Below are 20,341 nucleotides of genomic sequence, written 5' to 3' on the forward strand. Positions count from 1 at the left end.
CTCCTAAATCAGTGTTTTATTTGCAGGAGGACAGCATCCATGTCTCCATCAGCAGTGTTGGGGTGGTTGATGGGGGTCTGAAGCTTTAGCTTTCCACTTCAGCCTTTCCCACTGCAATAATATTAATTGCAACACTGGTGTGCTTTTCTGCATCAATTCTTCTCGGGAGCAGCTTTCCAATAATCAGCCAGCTGTAATTAGAGGCACCAGGAGAAAGACTAGTTAAACACACTATTTTATTTTGCTTTTCCAAGAGTGGAAGATGCTTCTAGCAGGGCAGCTGTTCACCCTAAAATGATGGATTTTTATTTTGGTGCCCATATCCTCACCCCTTCTGCTCCCTGTGCCTTGGGGAGCCGTTCCCTGCCGGCTCGTTTGATTGCACAGGGTATTGATCTCAGGGCTCACATTTAACTCCCATTCCTGTGGGTTGTAATGAGTGCCCACGCGCTCAGCAGGGCTTTGCTAATGAATTCTTGGCCTTTCTGCCACCCTCGCCCTTTGCTCACAGCTGGTGTTTCCCCCACCTCTGCCCAGTACTCCCTGGGAACGTTTAAACTCTGCCTAAAATTTGACTTCAGCTTCCAGCTCCTCTTTAATGAGAAATAAACATCTAAATATATAATATGAATGGCTGGAGGAGTAGGGAATAGGAGAGAGCAGTCAGGGCAGGTCTGGTAGCCCAAGGTCTGCTCATCGTGTCTATCCTTGTCCTCCCTTGGAGCTTCCAGCACCGATCCCTGTAGGAAATATCCATGGGGACGACAGCACGGGCTCATCCCAAACGTGTCTCTGCTCACCCAGCTGAAAAAAACACGTTGGGGTGGGTAGTTTGTGGTGAGAAGAGGTGGTTCTGCCTCTGACCTCCCCATGGCCTCGGAACTTCCTTCCTCCCTCCCTGGTTCCTGCCTTTCTAATCTGCCTTTTCCAGCTCCTCTGGGCTGCACTAACCCCGGCTTTGCCATTTTGAGGTTTTTAACCCCATGGTGTGGGGATGCTGGAAGCTGTCCCGGGAGGGGTTGATGTCCCTGGGGACCTTGGCTGCTCCTTGGCCGAGTTTTGTGTGGGAACACCTTCCCCAGCGGGTGCTCCCGGGGTCATTGCAAGGGGCTGTGCTGCTCAAAATCCCTCCTTTTAAAGCCTTTTTTCCTCCTGCCATCGATTTTCAGCAAGGAAGGAGAGGGAAATACAACCAGCAGGGACAGAGCAAGGACTTGATCTGATCTGAGCAGTGAAGCAAAGAACAGCTGCTGCAAAAAGTCTGTGGGATTTTCCAAGAAAAACAAATAACCATTGAAATGATAAATGTGTGATGTTGGAAAGACCACAGGTAGACCCTTCCAGAAGGCACAGCCAATGCTTCAACCACGTCTTTCCAACTGACAAAGAGAAGGAAGGGATAATCCCTGAAGGAAAACCCAGCCAGAAAGGAGGATTGAGGTGAAGGATTGCTAAGGAACGAGCTCCAAAATGATGTGGCTTGGGGAAAAGCTGGGAACAACCCATCAGGGCTTGTGGAAGGCAGGGAGGGAGTTGGGGATGAAGGGAGGAGGGCACTGGAGTGTTGTGATGGTGGGGGTGAATCACATCTGTGCCACCCCATCACTTGGTCATGCTTCCCTCTGTATTTCTAGAAAGTCTTTGTGGCAAACACAGAGGGGTAAATAACAGCCCGAGTCTCTCAGCCTGCGTGATTTTGGCAACCTCCAGCCTTGTCAGAGGTTTTTCCCCATCAATGCCCCGTGACTCTCCTTCCCCGAGCATCCTCCTCTCCTCACCTGCCAGGAGGCGTGTCCCAGTTGTTCCACAGCTTCAAAAAAAATAAAGCAATAACACAGGATCCCTGCTGCTTTGTTGTTTCAGTCCCTGCTGCAATGGTATTGCTGCACATGGGAACTGCTCGTGCATTAATATCTTTTAAAGCTCCATCTCCTAACGAGCAATTCTGGAGCCACTTCCACATATTAAAAGGGATGGGCTCATTTCCCTTCCGGGCTATTCCTTCCCAGGAATTATAAAGGAGCCGCTGGCAGTGTTATAAAAACTCCCAGGCCAAAGGGAAAAGTCTTTTCTAAGAAAAATAATCCAGGTACATCACCTTTCAAGGAAAAGCTGGGCTTCTTTAGCCCAGATGCTGCAAGCTCTACGCTGTCAGTGCCCACCGTGTCTGCATCTCTCTCTCCTCAATACTTTTTTTTGTTGTTGTTTTGAGAACACACTTTTTACATCATTTATTGAAACAGCCATTGGGCACCCCAAATCCCTGTGCCACCCCCACGGCTGCGTCCCCAGGGCCATTGGGGGCCTTTGCTGCACCGCATCTCCCTGCACCCTCTGTCTGGGGCACCCCATCTCACCACAGCCCCATCTCCCCACTGCACCCCGTCCCCCGTGCACTGCCCTCGGAGCGCTCCCTCCTCAGCGCACCCCAACTCCCTGCACCCCCTCCCTTGCTGCACCCTCCCCCAGCGCACTGCGTGTCCCTGCACCCCTTTCCCGGTGCTCCCCATCTCACCACATCCCCTCCCTCAGCGTTCCCTCTTGGGGGACTCTCGGGGATCCCCCGTGCCCCCTCCCTCACTGTCGCCCCTTGGGGGACTCTCAGAGGTCCCCCCTCACCCCGTCCCTCGGTGTCACCCGTCGGGAGTCTCCCGAGGGTCCCCGCACCCCTCCCTTGCTGTCCCATCTCAGGAGTCTCCCGAGGTCCCCACACCCTCGCTGCCCTCCTGGGCTCCGAGTATCCCCGACCCCCTCCATTGGGGTCTCCCGAGGGTCCCCCCGCACCCCCTCCCTTGCTGTCCCACCTCGGGAGTCTCCGGGCGTTGCCCCCGTGCCCCCTCCCAGCCCCTCCACCCCATGGCCACGCCCCCTGCAGGCCCTGCCCCGCCCCGCCCCGCGGTGTTCCCCGTCCCTGCCGGCGTTGGGCGGAGCCTCGCGCGGGCCTGAGGGCGGGGAGCACCGACAGCCAATCAGCTGCCGGGGCATCTCGCTTGCCCGGCTCCCATTGGCCCGGCGAGGCCCCGGGCCCAGCGCGCGGGGCGCGGCGATTGGCGGGCGGCGGCGTTGGCCCCGCCCCTCGGGCGCGCGGCGCGCCCGCCCCGCCCGCCCGGGCGGCAGCAGCTCCGCCGCCGCCGCCGCCGCCGCAGCGTGGGGCGGCTCCAGCGGCGAGATGGCGGCCACGGCGGGCAGAGCGCTGCCGCTGCTCCTCTGCGGCCGCCGCCCCGCCGCGCTCACCGCCGCCACCGGTCGCTTCCCGGCGCTGGGCCGCCGCCGCCAGCAGCAGCAGCAGCGACACCGGACGGTGAGTGAAATCCGGCGTGCCCTTCAGGAGACGGGCGCGGTGCCGGCGGGCGGGCAGGCGGCGGGGGGGCCCTGGTTCGGCGGCGGCCGCTCGGCGGCAGCTCCGCGGCGGCTCCGCGGCTCCGCTCCGCCAGCTGACGCGTTATTCTTAGCGCCGTCACCGGGTGAAACTTAGAGCGCGGCGGGCGGCGCGGCGAACCGCCCCCCCTCCTTCCCCGGCCGCGCCCCGGCGGCGGCTCCGCGGCGCGGCCGCCCCGCGCTGCCCCGGGACCGGGCGGTGTCCGCGGCGCTGCCGCCGTGCCGGGGCCGCGCTCCGGGGCGGGGGTCGCGGCGGTGCCGCCGCTCGGCCGCCAGGTGGCGCGCGGGGCCGGCGAGGACAGGGGGGCGCGGGGGGCGCAGAGCCCCCGCCGGGAGCGGGAGCGGGGCCGGGACCGGCACCGAGCGGGGCCTTTGACCCCCCCATCCCTCCCGCGAGTGCATCGCTCACCCCCTTTGCTGCCGCGCCCCTCAAGGTCAGACGGGGGAGAGGCTCCCCAAATCCCGGTGGGAGAGCGAGAGGGGCAAAGCCCGCCGGGCGGGCTCTGTTCGCTCCCCCTTTCCTTGGCGGCTTTGCCAGGGAAAGAGGAGCCCGGCAGAGCACGGCTTTGCTGTGTGTCTCAGGGCGGGATAAAAAAGCTGTACGGGCAGCAGGTTGCGTCTCTGAGCTCGAAAAGACTTGCTTAAAATACCGGGAGGGTTTTTTCTTTTTCCCTTCATGAGCCAAGGGAACGGCGCGGAGCCGTGGGATATCCTCTCCTGGACCCCCGGGAGTCCCCCCACGAGCTGTTTTTAGCGCTGCCTCTGAAAGAGCTGCCGCCGGAGGTGTGCACCTGTCGCTCACTTGTTGTTTGGCTGCGAGCAAGTGATGGGGAAACTCCGTGGAGCCACCGCAACTGTGTGTGAATGGGGTGATGGAGCAGCTCTGAGCTCCCCCGGGACGGCGGATACTCCGCGGGGTCCTTGGAGCTGTCCGTGCCGTGTATCCTCGGGGTGCCGGTCGTTCCTCTGGCGCTGCCCGCGTGTTTTTGGCAGCGCTGGGATGCCGGAGGTTCAGTCGGTGTCGGGTGTCTCAATCCCATGTTTGCAGCGCGGTCCTTCCCACGTGTGATAATGTGACTTGTGCAGTGCCGATTTCAGGGTTAATGCCGGCGCCTCGGGACCCGGTCAGGTGTGGAACAGCCTCTCCAGCTTTCATAATTATCATTTCGGTTGTCTCCTTTAGTGCTCTGGCCCGGTAAAAAAAATTTATATTCGTCTAAATTTAAGTTGACCTTTGCGATTAATTTAACAGAGACTCAGGTTCGTGCTTGGTTTCACTCCTTGGGTGAAGTGTAGCAGTAAATGTGAGACTTAGGAAAAAAGAAAACAAAACCAAAACCCACATTAAAAATACCCCAAACCTCTTCTGTTTGCCCAAGATACTTTGCTGCTGCTGAGTGGACGTGACTGAGGTGTGGTGCACACCAAAAACGTACTGCCAAAACCATCTCCTTCGGGAGCCTTGGGGAGGAGGAGGATTTTGCTCGTGTCCCATGGACTGATGATTAGAAAGCTCTCCTGGCTCTGGTTGGGTTGTGCTGCTTGATTTTTTTTTTTTTCTTTTTTTTTTTGGCACCTGTCTGTGGTGTTGCAGTCATTAGTTTTTGGGGGTCTTTTCAACGGGCAGGTCGTAGGCAGGTGTTGAATCCTTGTGAAACAAGGGAGCAGGTCGGGATCCAGTATCCCGATGGTTCCCTTTGATTGTAATGTGCCTGTTTATCTCCTGCCAGCAAAGATGAGTTATCCTTTCCATCACGCTGCACTTGAGAAACTGTGCAGACCACTGGGAGAGAGCAGAGACCCGAGAGCTGCCGAATCCTGGCATAAGTGATCTCCAAGGAGAAATTACGGGAACTGGAGCTCTTCAGAATGAAGAGAAAATCGAAAGGAGGTTGCTGCAAAGAGGAAGCAGAAAACCAGACAAATCTGTGCTGGGTAGTAGAAATAATGGGCTCACAGTGTGAGGAGAGTGGTTTGATAGGTGCTGGGAATCCCTGTTGACAGTAAGAGCAGGGAATTGCTGAATTATTTCCTGGGAAAGATGTTTAGTCTTTGCTCTTGGAGGTGGTTGGGACAGGCTAGACTCACATCAATCAGTTATGGCTGATGAAGAATTGATCATTTTCTGTGATAGGACTGGGCTGTATAAGCTTCCCGAGTCTATGGATTGTATTAGAAAAGAGATAAGAAGAGTTTGTATAATATAGGTGTATTTAATAGAGTGATTATATCAGGTATTTGTCTGTGCAGTGTTGTTTTTAGTACCATAAATTCTACTTGGTTACTTCTCAGGATGGCTGGTTTCTAGCAGAGGTGATAAATTTCTTGGAATAGAGTGGAAATGCTAAATGGTCTTATGGATGAGTTCTTTCAAAAGGGATATAAATTACACTGGAAGAAACTGGACCAAGAGACCAGATTACTTGGAGAGGGCAGTGCTTTAAAACAAACAAAAACCCCTCCAAGGGGTGGGTAAAGTGTAAAGAAAGAGGTTAGGATAACATCAAACAGGAGGGAGGATGAGAGGGTCCAGGTTTTGGAACAAACACTTGGTTTATGAAGAGTCACGTGGGAGTAGAGTAATACTGGGAGTCACAGGGCTGGAATGAAGCATTCACAGCTTGCTGAAGAGTTTTGAAACCTAAAGGAAGTTGGGAAGGCTCAGTGGGCTCAGTGTGGAGATGTGGGATCAGGGAGAAGATGTGAATCCTCACGGTCTGTCCCAAGAGTTTCCCAGGGGGTGAAATACCTGGGGAGGAGGATGCAGGAAACACGAATGAGAAGTTCCTTCATTGATAGCCCAGTAGGAATAAACAATCAGGAGTAATTGTTTATATTTATATTTGTGGATTTCCCTTCTGAAAGTGACGGTGTTGTCCATTGCAGGAGGGCCCTGCAGGGGGAGGTGGCCTAACCATGTGGGAAAAAGGGCTTGGAAGCGTTGGAAGAACATGACAGAGCTGAATAGCAGGACTTGGAGCAGAAGTAGCAGAGGCTGCATCTCTTTCCCCTCTCCCACTTCAGTTGCAACTATGTGAGAGTGGAAGAAGCCTTGCAGAGGTGGAGAGGGGAGAGTTCCCAGGCATGTTTGCAGTGGAGAAAGTGCTGGAGTCGGCTGGGGGGTGGTAACGTGAGGGGGAATGTGTGGATGGTCACGGGTTTGGAGATGAGTAGGGCAGAATAGTTGGTAGAGTGGAACATCAGGAGTATTGGTGTTTGTTTGACGCTGGTGCTGTGTGTGCTCCCTTGCTGGAAGGGAGCTGTGGAGCTCTGGTGCCCAGCTGGGAGGTCACAGGTGAAGGGGAAATTCGGTTCATGGTGCCGAGTGGGAAGACCAGAAGTGGCAAAAATTTGCATCAGCAAGTAAGATGAGGGGGAATAAAAGTTCTGGGTGTGGTTTCCTCTTCTATGTGCCAGCAAGACAGGGCAAAAAAATGAGAATTAAAGGGATGTTCCTTGCAGGAAACTTCCTTTATGAAACAAGGGAAGCCCTTTCTTTGTCTCCTGCAGTTCCGGGTGCTGTGGGTGTTGAGGGTCAGCTGCCCAAGGTGAGAGCTCCATACGGCTGAGGTGCTTTGGGAAAAAGGTTTACCAGGAAGCAAGCTGTAAACCTCTTTCACATATGTGGTGGTAGACAAAGGAATTCAATGGAATGCTCCTGTTTTGTGTGTTTAATGCCTAATCCTCGTGGCTTTCTTCCCATAAAGATTAGAGTCGCCTGTTACTGCATTTCCTGGTGCATGTAGGCAGTGGTTGTGTCAGATTGGAATGGGATCATACGGTTCAAATCTGGCAAAAATACCTGTAAGGAAACCCAGGGCTCGGCTGTACGTGGCATTCCTGTGGTAGTTAATCCTGGCAGTTCTGGGTAGATCAGGAATGATGACTCCTAGTGACAAGAAGCCTAAGAAGTAAAAACTGAGCCAGGCTGAACTGCAGCCAGATTTCAAGTAGGTATTGGACGACCTGCAGGTTTTCCTCTCTGCTCCAGATGAGGGCCAGGGTTTACCTGTGTCAGTCCCTCCTCCTCCAAGCTGGGTAGGATTTTGGTGCAGGCAGCCCCTGTGTTAAGGATGCAGTAGAGAGTGTATCCTGTGCCAAGGAAAGGCGTTGTGGGATGGGGAAACCTCAGGAGGAGGATGCAGTGGGCATCCTGCTGAAGCTGTCCCTTATTCTACCATAGATACAATGTGTACCTGGTGTGTTTTTTTTTTTCCCAAGCTGTGGTTGAAACCTGTGCAGCACCAACTTCCAGAGAAGCTGCTGCTCAGTAGCATGGCCAAAATTTCCCTGGTGCCTCCCTGGTTCCTCTGTGACCTCCCTTGCTGTCAACAGCTTTGTTGCCCATCTCTTGAAACAAGTTGATTTGCCAGGTGAAGCCTGGGGCTTACAAAACTCAGGGGGTGGCAAGGATGGTGAGGCTTGGAAGACTTGGGTGTGTGTTTGTGCTGAGGATGGAATCTGGCAGGCTGCTTTAATTAACTGAACTGCTGTTTTCCTGGGCTTGCACGCTGCTGATTGTAAATTTTCAAAGGAATGATTAAAAAGCCGGAGAGATGGTGGCACTTCAGTGGTTTGAAGGGGGCATAAATTGAAAATTTTGTGCTTTTCAGCTTTTTTTATTAGATTGTAGTATGATTTTTTTTTTTTAAAATGAACTAAAACTTGGAGGGGATGACCAGCAGAAGTATTTTTTTGGTGCATGGAAGTGGCTAAAACATTCTCTTGATCATATTTATTTTGGTAGCAAACCAGAGATCCACTTTCAGGACCCACTCTACGTGTGAAAGAGGAGCACTATAAAGTGAGGACTAGATGTTGGCTTAGGGTTTTTTGGAAGTTATTTGATGACACTGCCTTTTTTTAATTTATAATTTATCCCGTGGGAGTAATCAAGACTTTGTATTAGGGTCCGTGATGAGAAAGCTGATCTAGTAATTAATATAAAAACTTCAGGGCAGCTTTTCTTCCACATGGGGAGTGTCCTAAGCTGTGCTCAAACAGGATGGGTAGAGCTCTCCTTACCACACTCAGGCCCAAACAAAGAGAAGAAAAAACAAACAAACAAACCGTTGTTCATTTCCTAAAGCTGCTTTAAGACTCACCTTAAAGACGAAACTTTCTGTGAGATTGGGTCCCACCCAGTCTGGAGGGTAAAACATAACTTCTGTGACTTCATTTCAGATTTGTGCTATGAGTCACCACTTTGCCATTCTATAAAATAACAGCGAGCTGACACAAATCTGCAATTTAAATTATTCTCCTATTCGGAGGTCTGTGGAAATGTAGAGATTGTTTGAGATTTTGGGCGGCTTGTGTTGCTTTTTTTTTTTATTGTTTTTTTAATTGTTCATATATTGCAGCATCAGCTGGTGGTCACTCTTTCTAAAATCCCAGCTGCTGCTTTCTGCTCCTGTGGCCCCTGGTAGCTCTGTGTGGGATGAGCAACTGTCCTTGATAAATTTTGCTGGATGAAACTGTGCACTTTGTGCTCACCACAAGGGAATACTACTTATGTCTGAAGTGCTCTCGGGGTGAGAGACCACCTGTGATATTGCTGATGTGGATTTCACCGTATTTTGGGACTTCTTGAGGGTGATCTGGCTTTAAGGGCTGTTCTGCCCTTGAGTATTTAATGATGAAAAGAAAACGACTTGTCCTTTTTCTATTAAAGATTTGGCAAAGGGTTTTCTTCCTGTTATTAAAGTCTCAATTGGTCATCAAAATGAGATGTCATTTTAATGAAGATGAAAATATGCAGCACTTGAATGTGATGTGGAATTAGTTTCCAGCAGGACGAGCCTGTGGGGTATCACTAATGTCTCATGGAAAATACGAAGCATGTCCACTGTCTTTTTGTGGATTCTTGGCAGCTCTTAAGGAATTAGGAAAGGCAGAGCTCGTTTCAGCGATTTATTGTCAGCTTCCCCAGGAGGAAAGGGCTGCTGTGCAATGTGGGAACTCTCTCAGTCCCTGAAACTGCTCGTTGAAATAATTAAAACTCAAATTTCCCCCGGATACATAACTTGGGAAGGGATCTACCAGGGAGCAACCGGCATAACAAAACTGCTCTGGCTGGTTGGCAGTCTTGTGTTCTGTCCTGCAGCCTGCTGGGAATAAATAGTTCACTGCCAGGTCATAGCCTAGGAAGCTTTATAGGGTTTAGGAATAAAGATCTGTGGAACACACTGGTGTTTGGAGAGGATTTTGGAATAGTGTTATGGTGACAGTTTCAGTTGTGCTCATCAGGCCAGTCCCAAAACATGTATGTAGCTTGTTTCCTTAAGCTGCAGAGTGAGTTTATTTGGATGAGCTCACGCCAGTTACTGCCATACCTTGGGGCTGCTCAGGAGAAACGTGCTCCCTAAATGTGCTACTGCAGCTGGCTTGTTTCTGTGTTTGAGACTTGAATTTTGGTTATGGCTGGAGGAGGAACTTGAAGGACCTGGCACGTGGTCCTTGTGAGTCCGTGGCTTTGTCAAGGCTTTGTACAAGGCGTTGCTTCCGAGGTGCAGGAGGCACTTCCCTGACGTATGGCCTTGCTCCCTGTCAGCTCCAACACGAATATCTGCTGAACCAGGACTGGTTATTCCTTGTCAGCTCCTGCTCCTCTGTGTGCTTTCCTTCAGGGGATTCTGCCCCTCAGGTGAGACCCCCCTGCAGAGCTACCCCAGCCCTGGGGAACAGCACAGCAAGGACATGGAGCTGCTGCAGAGAGTCCAGAGGAGGAACCAAGAGGATCAGAGGATGGAGCAGCTCTGCTGGCAGGAAAGGCTGGGAGAGTTGGGATTGTTCAGCCTGGAGAGGAGAAGCTCTGGGGTGACTGAATTGTGGCCTTCAAGGACCTGAAGGGGCTGACAAGAAAGATGGAGAGAGACTATTTAGAAGGGCTGGAGGGACAGGAAAAGGGGGAATAGATTCAGACTGACAGAACAGTTAGATAGGTTATTGGGAAGGAATTCTCCCCTGTGAGGGTGGGGAGGCCCTGGCACAGGTTGCCCAGAGAAGCTGTGGCTGCCCCATCCCTGGAAGTGTCCAAGGCCAGGTTGGACGGGGCTTGGAGCAACCTGGGCTAGTGGGAGGTGTCCCTGCCCATGGCAGGGGTTGGAATGGGATGAGCTTTAAGGTCTCTCCCAACCCAAACCAGGCTGTGATTTTATTACTTCTGCACTTACCTGTCACTTGACTTACATACTCTATAGACCCTCTCATTAAGGCATGGTGCCAGTTGTCTCAAACCCTTGTTTTCTTCTGCCAGAAGTCGCTTTTAATGATGCAGTGCTCTTTTTGATTCCCATCTGAAATCTGTAGAAGGAGTAGCAAATGGATGTTCATCTTCCAGAGTGCAGGTAGTGAAATGTAATCAGAATAGTGGGCTCCAAGGTAGGTCTGGAAATGAAGGAAATTAATTGTGACAGATTATTTTAAAAGGAAATTGAGTTATTCATTCCACTTAAACCATTTTTTAAAAATACATCCTTATAATTTAGGCACAGCGTTTTTCTTAGATGCTTGGACTTAAGTGATAGGGAGTTTTCTGCCTGGCAAAGTAACTCCAAAAATGACAAATGAAGATTTTTAAGAGAAAAGGGGCTGCCCAAGATGGCACCAGAGCGAGACAGGGTTTCTTTCAAGTTGTGTGCTAGGAAGCAATAACTGGGGTCTGGATGGTGATTTTTATGTACAAATTCTCCTGTGTGACTACTGTTGTGTCATTATTAATGCTTAACACTGAGAATAATTTGATACACCACGTCCCGTTCGTGTTTTCTGCTTCTCAGCAAAACTCAGCCACAGTCAATATGCAGTGCAGCAGCAGCCTTTTAATAGTAATTTAAATTAATTGGAAACCTGTCCGAAACATGGCACAGATTCCTGTGTGGGGGAGAGATGGGAGGGAAGGCTGGCAGGGAAAGTTCATTTCTCCCTGAAATAACGGCGAACTGCAAAAGTACAGAGATTCCCCAAGGAGGGGGGTGGGGGGAGGAGAAAAATGCGATTCCTTTTTTGGAATGAAAATGCTCCAATTTATCATGTGGCTTGGGAAATCCTCTTGGCTTCCTGCAGAGGGGGAGAGGGCGAGTTGAATGTTTGGTCGGATGATGGAGCCTGGCACGTTTGTGATGCATAAACGGCATGAAGAGCTCCCGAGGGAGCCTCCTGCTGCCTGCAGGGCTATTCCTGCTCTCAGGGGACTTGTTCCTGACGCAGTGATAACAGGAATTCCATTGTCTAAATATTTATTAGATTGGTAATTACACCAGTGCAGCGCTGTGTGGTCTCTCCCAAGTTTGGGGGTGTTGTATTTCAGAGGAGAGTAAGATCCTTCCCTTGGACTTGGGCGTAAGGGATTCAAGAGGAGCAAATCTCTATCTTAAGAAGGAAGAGTTGTATTACAGGCAGTGTGTACTGCTGGTGATGAAAGCAGCTCCAAATACTCTCCTCTGAATTAAAGGAGTACATTAAACAATTTTTCCCTTGTTACAAGGTCCAGGTGTATCCTCCAGGACTGAGGAACCAGAGGGCCATGTTGTTGTTTTTTGACACCTGGAAAAGTGGTGTTGGAGGGAGAGATGATTCCACATGCTGAAACATCCATTCCTGGTGGCTTGGCCGGGCGAGGCGAGTCCCATCGCTAAGTAACAAAAAGCTGACGGTCCAAAAAAGGAGCTTTGGTTTGAAGCCAAAGAGCCACGGATTTCTCTGACCACAGAGCTGAATGGAGCAATGGTGTCTGAGATTAATTTTGCTTTAAGAGTCTTCTTGTCCAGAGAGAAAGAACGTGACTCAGATTTGCACACGCACTCCTGAAAAATAAATCCCGGTTTTGGATCAGCCAGTCGCTCGTGTGTGTGGGAGTGACCATTTCCATATTTCCTTTTGGCATTTAATGCTCAAGAGAGTGGTATTAAACAAACAGCTCCCACAAAGTACTCCCCCCTTCATTATTGAGCTGGGTTGAGTAGGGCAGGATATGACACTCTGCAGTCTTTTGAGTTGGCAAGGAAGTCAGGATTTTGAGAGAAGCGTTCATACCACACACCAGACGCTCGTGAAAGGAATTGTTTTGTAAACAGCATTTTGAACAGAAGTTTGCATTTGTTTTTTGTTTTTTTTTTTTTTATCTTTCTCCAAAGGTAGGTTGTTTCTGTTGTCTGTCCCTGCACTCCATTCAGTTTTTCTCTGCACAGCAGCTCCTTTGCTCGTGCTGAATTGTGCTTTTTTTCCCCGTGTGCAGCCAGTGATACACAGGTTACATGTGCTGCAGGGTGCCCCTCTCTCCCCACTCCCAGCACGCTGGTGACACACAGCTCTGGTTCGTGTGGATCACAGGGCTCTGGATCTAGGGCAGGGACTTTGGTGGAGCTGCTGTTTTCATGACCTACTTCTTGGGTGAGCATGGAAGCAAAAACTGCTCTTGGTGGCTCAGAGGAGAGATTTGGGCTCTTTTTTTTTTTTTTTTTTTTTTGTCTTGGGCCAGGAAAAAAAGTCAGACTCTGGTTTGATACAGTCATACACCTCAAGGTTGTGTGCTGAATTACTCCAGTTCCAGTGGAGAGGAATAGGGGGGACACCTATGCACAGAGCAGTGTGCCTTTTGGGATTTCCAGCAACCACTCTTTTTTTTTTTTTTCTCCCTCCCAAGGAATTGTTTGTTGTTGTGGTCAGTCAGTTGTAATTCAGTTTCCTTTGTCCTTTCAGAGAGAGGTAGGTGTGTAACTGACTCATCCCCAACACTTTTTACCCCCGTTTAGGAGATCTGGCAACACTCATAAAGCTGAATTGCTATGATTAGCCTGACATTTTATATAATAGAGTGTACCAGAGAGGGCTGTTTGTTCTTGGAATTACAATGTCAAAGTACCACAGCAGTTTTCAGGGCAGTATTTACATAATTTGTGTGGATTTCCACACTAGATGGAATCAGCACCGCACAAGCACATTGTGGGAGCATCTTCATTTTCCCCGTGTATCCCAACCAGCCACGGGTTTGATGGCAGCACAGAGCCCTGTTTGCCTCCTTCAGGAGCTGACGATGCTTCGGGCGGGATTCTGACTCATAAACACTTCCAAGCCTTCTCGCAGCCTTGGGAATGTGGAAAATACGTGGCTTGCAGGCATGGAAAAAGCTGAGTTCTCCTGGTAGTGCTGGGAGACACCGCAGAGGACGTGGAGACCCTGCTGGGTGGCTGTTTGAGGGACCTGGCTGTGGAAACCTGTGCCAGTACTCAAATCTGGATTTACTTTTTAGCCAAGGAAGTTGAGTGAAGTCAGCCCTTACCTCCTTTCCACTCAACACCCCCCAAAAAACCCCTCTGAATGTTTCCTGGTCATCTTAATTCCAGTTCTGTTACTCTGCTTCCTTCAAGCTTTCCTAAAGGAAACAATAATAACAAAGCTTTCAGCCTTTTATTGTCACGCTTTCCTTTTTTATAACACTAATTAGTATCCCATGAGTCTTGTTTTTAGCTTAGGCTAATTTAGTTCTCAACTGTATTTCCTTTTTTGCCATTTGTAAGAATGGTGTAGTCTAAAATACTTTAAAAACGAGTTATTTTGGCTACGGTTTGCCTTGAAAAAAGCATTCTCTGGAACACTTAATTAAATGCAGTTATACTCACCTAGTGAGCAGCTTGGCTCACCACTGGAATTATTAAGCATGAAAGTTAATCTAAAGTCATAAGAACTTGTATTTTATGAGTTTACAGCAGTTCTCCAGCTCTGAGTTCATCTCTGTGCTGCTTGAACCTTAATGTTAATTGTCGGTCGTGGTGATCACTGAGTTACGTGAGGCTTTTCCTGTGAGCAGGGCTTGTCTGAAGAAATAAAACTAATCAAAATAGAAGAAAAGACATATTTTTTTTTATTGCTGCTGTTACTGTATCTGCCTCCTCCTGCACTGGTGTTTTGCTGAGTCCCTCAACTTTTGCTCTGGACTGTTTGAGATGCAAGAAGAGCTCGTACATAAACATGAACACTGGAAATCCTTCTTGCAACTTCTCGGTAGGGAAATTTTGATGTACTGTGTATCACCTGAATGCAAAATCCTCCCAGCTCTCACTGTGAAAAATATCTCCATAATTCCTTGTAGATCTGAAGAGTATCACCCAAGGTGAAAGGACATTGTAAGAACTCCGTGTTTTTTAAATCAGCTAATGAGGTTTGAGTTGTCCGATATTGAAAGTCAACTCCATAACTTGCTGATCCGTATAAATAAATCTCACTGACTCACTGGGAAGCTGGTTATTTCCCAAACTAAAGGGTAAGGATGGTTCCAGGCAGACAATCAAACATAATGGGGGTGGGAAGAAAGTAGATGGAAAATAGGATGCAGCTGAACTGTTGTCATCCGTTCATATCCCACTTTGCCATCTATCATTATTATTGTAATAAGTACAGGAATTTGATGGCACATCAAAGCACTTCAATGACTTCTGTATTCCTGATTTATTCTGGTAACTTTGGTGCAAAGATGCTGTTCTTACTCATCCCTTGGTCCTTCTACTGCTGTTGCTGCAAGGTTACTTTTCCTCCCTTACTTAACAGTGTAATATAATGATAAACACTTCTTTTCCCCTCTGTGCTGAGGCTTTTATCTTGCAGTAGGGTTTTTCTCCCCCCTCATCCTTGCTGTGAGAACAAGACCACCAAGGATTTTTGGGGCTATTAGCTGCACTTTTTCACTAAAGACTGAAGAAGCACAACCTTCATAAAAAGTCTAAACTTTTCACAGCTCTAATTGCTGCTTGCAGCTTTAATTGGGATGTGGGTTTTGCAGGTAAATGATCTGATAGGAGAAAAATAACCAGGCTCAAAAATAACCAGGCTCTGACTAGACACTTGTTTCCTTTCTGCCCACAGCTCTGATAAGCCATTAATTTTCTTTCTCTCTCTCCACAGTAATTAGGGTCGAGCCACGGAGCTCAGAGGTTGAACACAGTATATTAACCCTTGTATCCTAAAAGAGAGGAGATGGGAATGTTTCCCTTTGGGATGCCCTCCCGTGACTTGCATTGACAAATGATCTGCCCGTTGTCAGCTTTTAGGTCATAAAGTATTTCCTTTACAGAGCAGCTTTGAAGTGATATTCAGGTAGAATTCAGAATAATGAAGTGGGATTAAAACACATGGCAAAGCTGTGTGACACTTGGGAACTAAAGCTGTAGTAGAGTAGTTGGTTGGAGCGTTTCATTCAGACCTTTGCCTGATGATGATTTTAGGCCAGAATTGTTACTTCCACTCTGAGAATTTGAGCCCTACAGGGAGGTTTTGGGGGAGCCTAAAACTTCAGTGGGCATTTTTCATTCAGAATAGATTAGGAGTGATTTTTGGAAGACAGCACTGGAGATACTGATTTCCAGACATCCCCTCTCACTGTGCTTATGTGAAGATTATCCCAGTTTAGAAAAATAATCTGGAATTACTGTCAGTGAAACAGTAATCTGGCAGACTGCTGTGATACAGATTTAAATGGATATTCCATCAGGACTGGTACCAAATCCCTGGCAGTGAACTGAGCAGAGCTTCAGCCTCAAATATTTCCGCCTTTCCTGTAGTTTTCTAAATCCAGGTGAGATTAAATGTCCCACCTTTACTGGTGCAGTGGGAAGCTTAGGTGCAAGTTGCTTTACATTTGGCTGATTCTGGGGTCAACCAAGAGGAAAATGACTTGTATTTTTTGAATTTTAAGGCCGCTATGAATCGGTTTTGCCTTCTCTTGGTTTCTTTGAAAGCGTTTTTTGGCGAAGAACGGCTTTGCCGGGCATCCCTGGTGGAGCTGGAGACGTTGGGCCGTGCACAACCTCAGCAATGTTGTGGTTGCAGTTACAGGATGCTCTGATTTGTATCTGTGGGAAAAGTTGAATGTTTGGGTTGGAGGAGTGCAGGGCGATGCCGGGAGTTAATCCGGGAGAGAGGCCCGCAAGGAAGGAATTTTTGCAGCTCCTGTGCAAGCAGATGAATTTACCTTTTATGAATCCTCCCTTGTCTGGATACAAAAAGAGCTTTTCAGGGAAGGCTGAGGCAGCTGTGGGGATTCTCTCAGATTTTCTGCAAGTAAATATTTAGTTTCTAGGAATCGCTGCCCTTTGAATGGTGACCTTTTGAGTCCCTTCCTGAAGTAAATGGAATGCTTTTGGAGGATACCTGACCTCTGACATTAAACTGGGTATTTGTTCCCCTTTGAAAACGGCCTGGAGCAGTTCATGTTGCAGGTGTGAGCTGGAAAAGGGGAGGTTTATCCGAAATCAGTGGTGCTGGTGAGCATCCCTGACCGTGGGATGGTGTAAACAGGGTTTCTTCATGAGGCTCGTGTGGCTCGCAAGGAATAAGCAGAAATGGATCTTAATTTAATGCCACTAAAAGGGAAGAAACCTAATTAGTATTACATTCCCTCTAAATAGATACACAGTACCTAATATACTGTGTTTTCCAGGGCAGTTGGTTTCCCTTAAGCTGATTGATACAGAGTGGCTGTAAAAATTAATCACCTCTTCCAACGTACTGGGAGCATTCCCGGGTTTTAGGAAGTACCTTTGTGGTGTCAAATCAGCACTTGGGACTGTGGGTTGAGGGCACCAGGGTTAGAGCTTGATTTGTATGCAAGGGAGGGATGCCAGGGTGGTTGCTGCTGCAGAAAGGAGGCAATTTGGGTGTGCTTCAGGAAAGAAGAGCAGGAAGCTTGAAGGACAGAGCTGCTTACTGGTTGGGGAAGCTGGAACCTACAAGGAAGGGAGTTCATGCTGTTCTCAGCATGTTGCAGCATTTGCCTGGGTATTTCCTCCTTGCAATGCTTAGCAAACCTTTCCTTGCTAAGTGCCAATGTTTTATGGGAAAAACCCACAAACTGTTAGGGTAGAGATTTAAGAACTTTGCTAATATATCACAGAATCCCAGAAAGGTTTGGGTTGGAAGGGACCGTACTGACCATCTCCTTCCAACCCCCTGCCATGGGCAGGGACATCTTCCACTAGCCCAGGTTGCTCCAAGCCCTGTCCAACCTGGCCTTGGACACTTCCAGGCATCCAGGGGCAGCCCCAGCTTCTCTGGGCAACCTGTGCCAGGGCCTCCCCACCCTCACAGTGAAGAAATTCTTCCCAATATCCCATCTAACCCTGCCCTCTGGCAGTGGGAAGCCATTCCTCTTTGTCCTGTCCCTCCATGCCACTGTAAAAAGTCTCTCTCCCTCTCTTATAAAAACCCCTCTTTAGGCCCTGGAAGGGGCTCTCAGGTCTCCCTGGAGCCTTTTCTTTTCCACACTGAGCAACCCCAGGTCTCTCAGCCCCTATCAAGGGGATTGCTTCTAAAAAAAATAAGAAACAAGGAGGGAACACCACATCTGTCTCTCTGAATGAGGCATTTTTCTACCCTGGGCAGCTTTGCTCAGTGCTCAGAACAAAACCAGCTGGGTAGAGGGTGGCAGCCCCACCTGGGTGGATTGGAGGGATGAATCCCACCTGGGCCAGAGGGGCTTTGTGCCCGTGAGGTGCACAAGGAATAGCTGGATGGCCATCAGTGTAATGAGGAGCAGCTGCAGAGGGGCAGAGAGGGCAGGGACTGAGCAGAGCAGAACAGGCTGAGAGAGCAGCACCCCTTCCCCTGGTGCTGCTTCAGTTTTCCCTTTCCTGGGCACACGGAGTGTGAGGTGAGTAATTCCTGTTATTTCTGCCTAGAGGGTTTTGGGATCCTGCTGGAAATTGCCTTCCAAGTTACTTAACATGTTGTGTTGTGTTGTAATCTCTCAGTGTTGGGCCAGAGCTTGGGCTGTGTGTTAAGAGTGCTCAGCAACTGGGGGAAGTCAGAAACTTTTTGTAGGGGAAGAATGTGCCGCTTACCACCAGGGAAAGTGAGGTTTTTGCCTTTGCAAGCCTTGTTTTCTCCTCCAGCCTTTCCCCAGACCTCACAGGGGTTACCTAACAAAGTTGAAAACTATGGCATGGATGCTTTTGTTGCCTCTTATCCTTGTTTATACTTTAGTAATAACTCCATGAGAAAAATCTCTAATTCAGCAGAAAACACTGGGAAGCTTTACAGCCACCTTGGTGTCTTGGTTGTGTGTACTTAGATCAGAATGAGCCTTTTTTATTGGTAGGAGAAGGGACAAAGACAAGCTTTTTAAAACATGCAAGTGGTTGCATAAAGTAAATAAAGAGGAAAGCACACAAATTGCTGCTTGGATCGTGTGCTGGGTAGGGTGGTAAAAAAATTCCCTCCTCCTTGTTTATAAAGTGAGTTTTATTCTTGGTTTTCAAGCTAACAAATAGGTCAATATTAAAATTCTGTGATCACCTTCTCAAGGAAATTGTGTAGGCAGGATTATCTGGCTTTCCCTGGAGACAGAAGTCTAAACAAATGTCGCCACCAAATGTTTTGGAGAAGGCTTTATTAAAATTTTCAAGCTGCTTTCTTTTCTCATGACAAAATTCAAGTCAAATAAACCTGAAGTTAAATGCATCTTGCTTTTTCTGTGCCTGTCTTGCTTTAGAAAGTCTATCCCATCCAGGCATAACCAGGAGCACAGAGGAATGCTGCTGCAGGAATATTTATTAGTGGAAATCTGAAAAATCCAGGTCCTCTATGGGGTTGTATAGAAAGAGTTAATGAATTTACATAGAGACTCACCTTAAGAAGTGCTGAGGAGTAGAACCGGTAGGAGTGTTGCCTGTTTCAGCAGCAGTAAAATTGAGTTCTTTGCAAGATAAACCTGTGTGGGTTCCTTGGAAGTTTGAGTAATGCCAACAAAAGTCCAGGTTTAACTGCAGGAGTGACCCACTGGGGCTGGGTGTTCCTGCAGGTATCCCTGCTCCCCTTTCTCAGGTGATTCAACTTAACGATGTGGATATTCCCTCTTCAGAATGAGCCCATGAAATAGTTTTTCTTCTTCTTTTGCTAAGCAGAGCTGGAAGCTGTGCCTGAGCAAAGGACACGGTGTCTGAGTGAGGCTGGAAGATTTTAGTAACATTGTGGCCATCTGAGTGTTTGGGGGAATGAAAGCTGAAGTAAAATGTTCAGACAGATGATTAAAAGTTTAAGAGGCGCTGGGATAAATCCAAGGATCAGTGGGTGGTATTGTGGTTTGAAGAGTTACCGGAGGCAACTTCTGAGCTGAAATTGCAGCCAATTAGGACGTTCAGCTGGGGCTGATCTTCTGATGGGCGAAGAAATGATTAAGTAATCACACCTGATAGGTTAAAAGTTGTGCTCGTGGATGGGTGGTGATTTTTGCTTGCAATGTGTTGGTGTCTGAGTACACCCTGGGGAGGGGGGGTTGCATTAGGAACTTTTAGAATGGAGAATTAGATCATCTTGAAGGAAGCAGAGATATTTTAAATGATACTTATCATGGCTTAGTCAGTGTTCAAGCTGGAAGAAGCTCAGATTTTGCAAGTTTTCCCCCTGAATGGTAATCAGCAGCAAACCTGAACAATTGTTGGGTCGTTTTCATCGGAGGGAACCTCTGAAGCTTGGCAGCTTCCACGCACTCAGATCCTGTCTGGATTCAGTGCTGCCTCAGGTTGCTTAGGACCTTGTCCAGGTGTGCTTTTAAAGCTCTCCAAAGATGTGAATTTAAGTGCCTCTTTGGGCTTCCTTTTTTTTTTTTGGTGCTGTGCAGCTCTCCTGGTAATCCTTCCACCTCTTTTATGCCAACAGGAATTCCCTTAAAACAATTTGTGTTGGGTTGGAGCCTCCTGAGCTGCCTTGCCCCTTGGTGTATCAGCCATTCCCCTTGTCTGATGTGGCCTTCAGGTGTTGCTGGGAGTGAACCCTCTGCCAGCACCTTCCTCACTGACCTGGGTGGGGGCAGAGGGTTCACTCTCAGCACGGTGAAAGAGTTGTCCCCAGTGTTATGTGGCTGACTCATGACTCAAACAAAACAAATCCCAAGGGTACAGCTCTGCTTTTCGCTTTCCTGGCTCTTCTTTTAAAGCCACTGGCACTAAATCTTCCATTGCCTTGAAGCTCC

The 20,341-nt window shown here is 48.7% G+C and overlaps 1 protein-coding gene across 1 annotated transcript in view; it reads left to right on the plus strand.

Moving 5' to 3' along the window:
- Positions 1 to 3,161: 3,161 nt before the first annotated feature.
- MCU (mitochondrial calcium uniporter) overlaps positions 3,162 to 20,341 on the plus strand; it is a 78,188-nt gene continuing 61,008 nt past the window's right edge. Inside the window, exon 1 of the mRNA XM_050339749.1 lies at positions 3,162 to 3,301. Coding sequence (XP_050195706.1) covers positions 3,170 to 3,301 — 132 coding nt within the window. The 5' untranslated portion in view covers positions 3,162 to 3,169. The remainder of the gene's footprint in view (positions 3,302 to 20,341) is intronic.

This window comes from Myiozetetes cayanensis, unplaced genomic scaffold, assembly GCF_022539395.1.
Source record: "Myiozetetes cayanensis isolate MyiCay16 unplaced genomic scaffold, myiCay2020 scf10, whole genome shotgun sequence".
Classification (NCBI taxonomy): domain Eukaryota; kingdom Metazoa; phylum Chordata; class Aves; order Passeriformes; family Tyrannidae; genus Myiozetetes; species Myiozetetes cayanensis.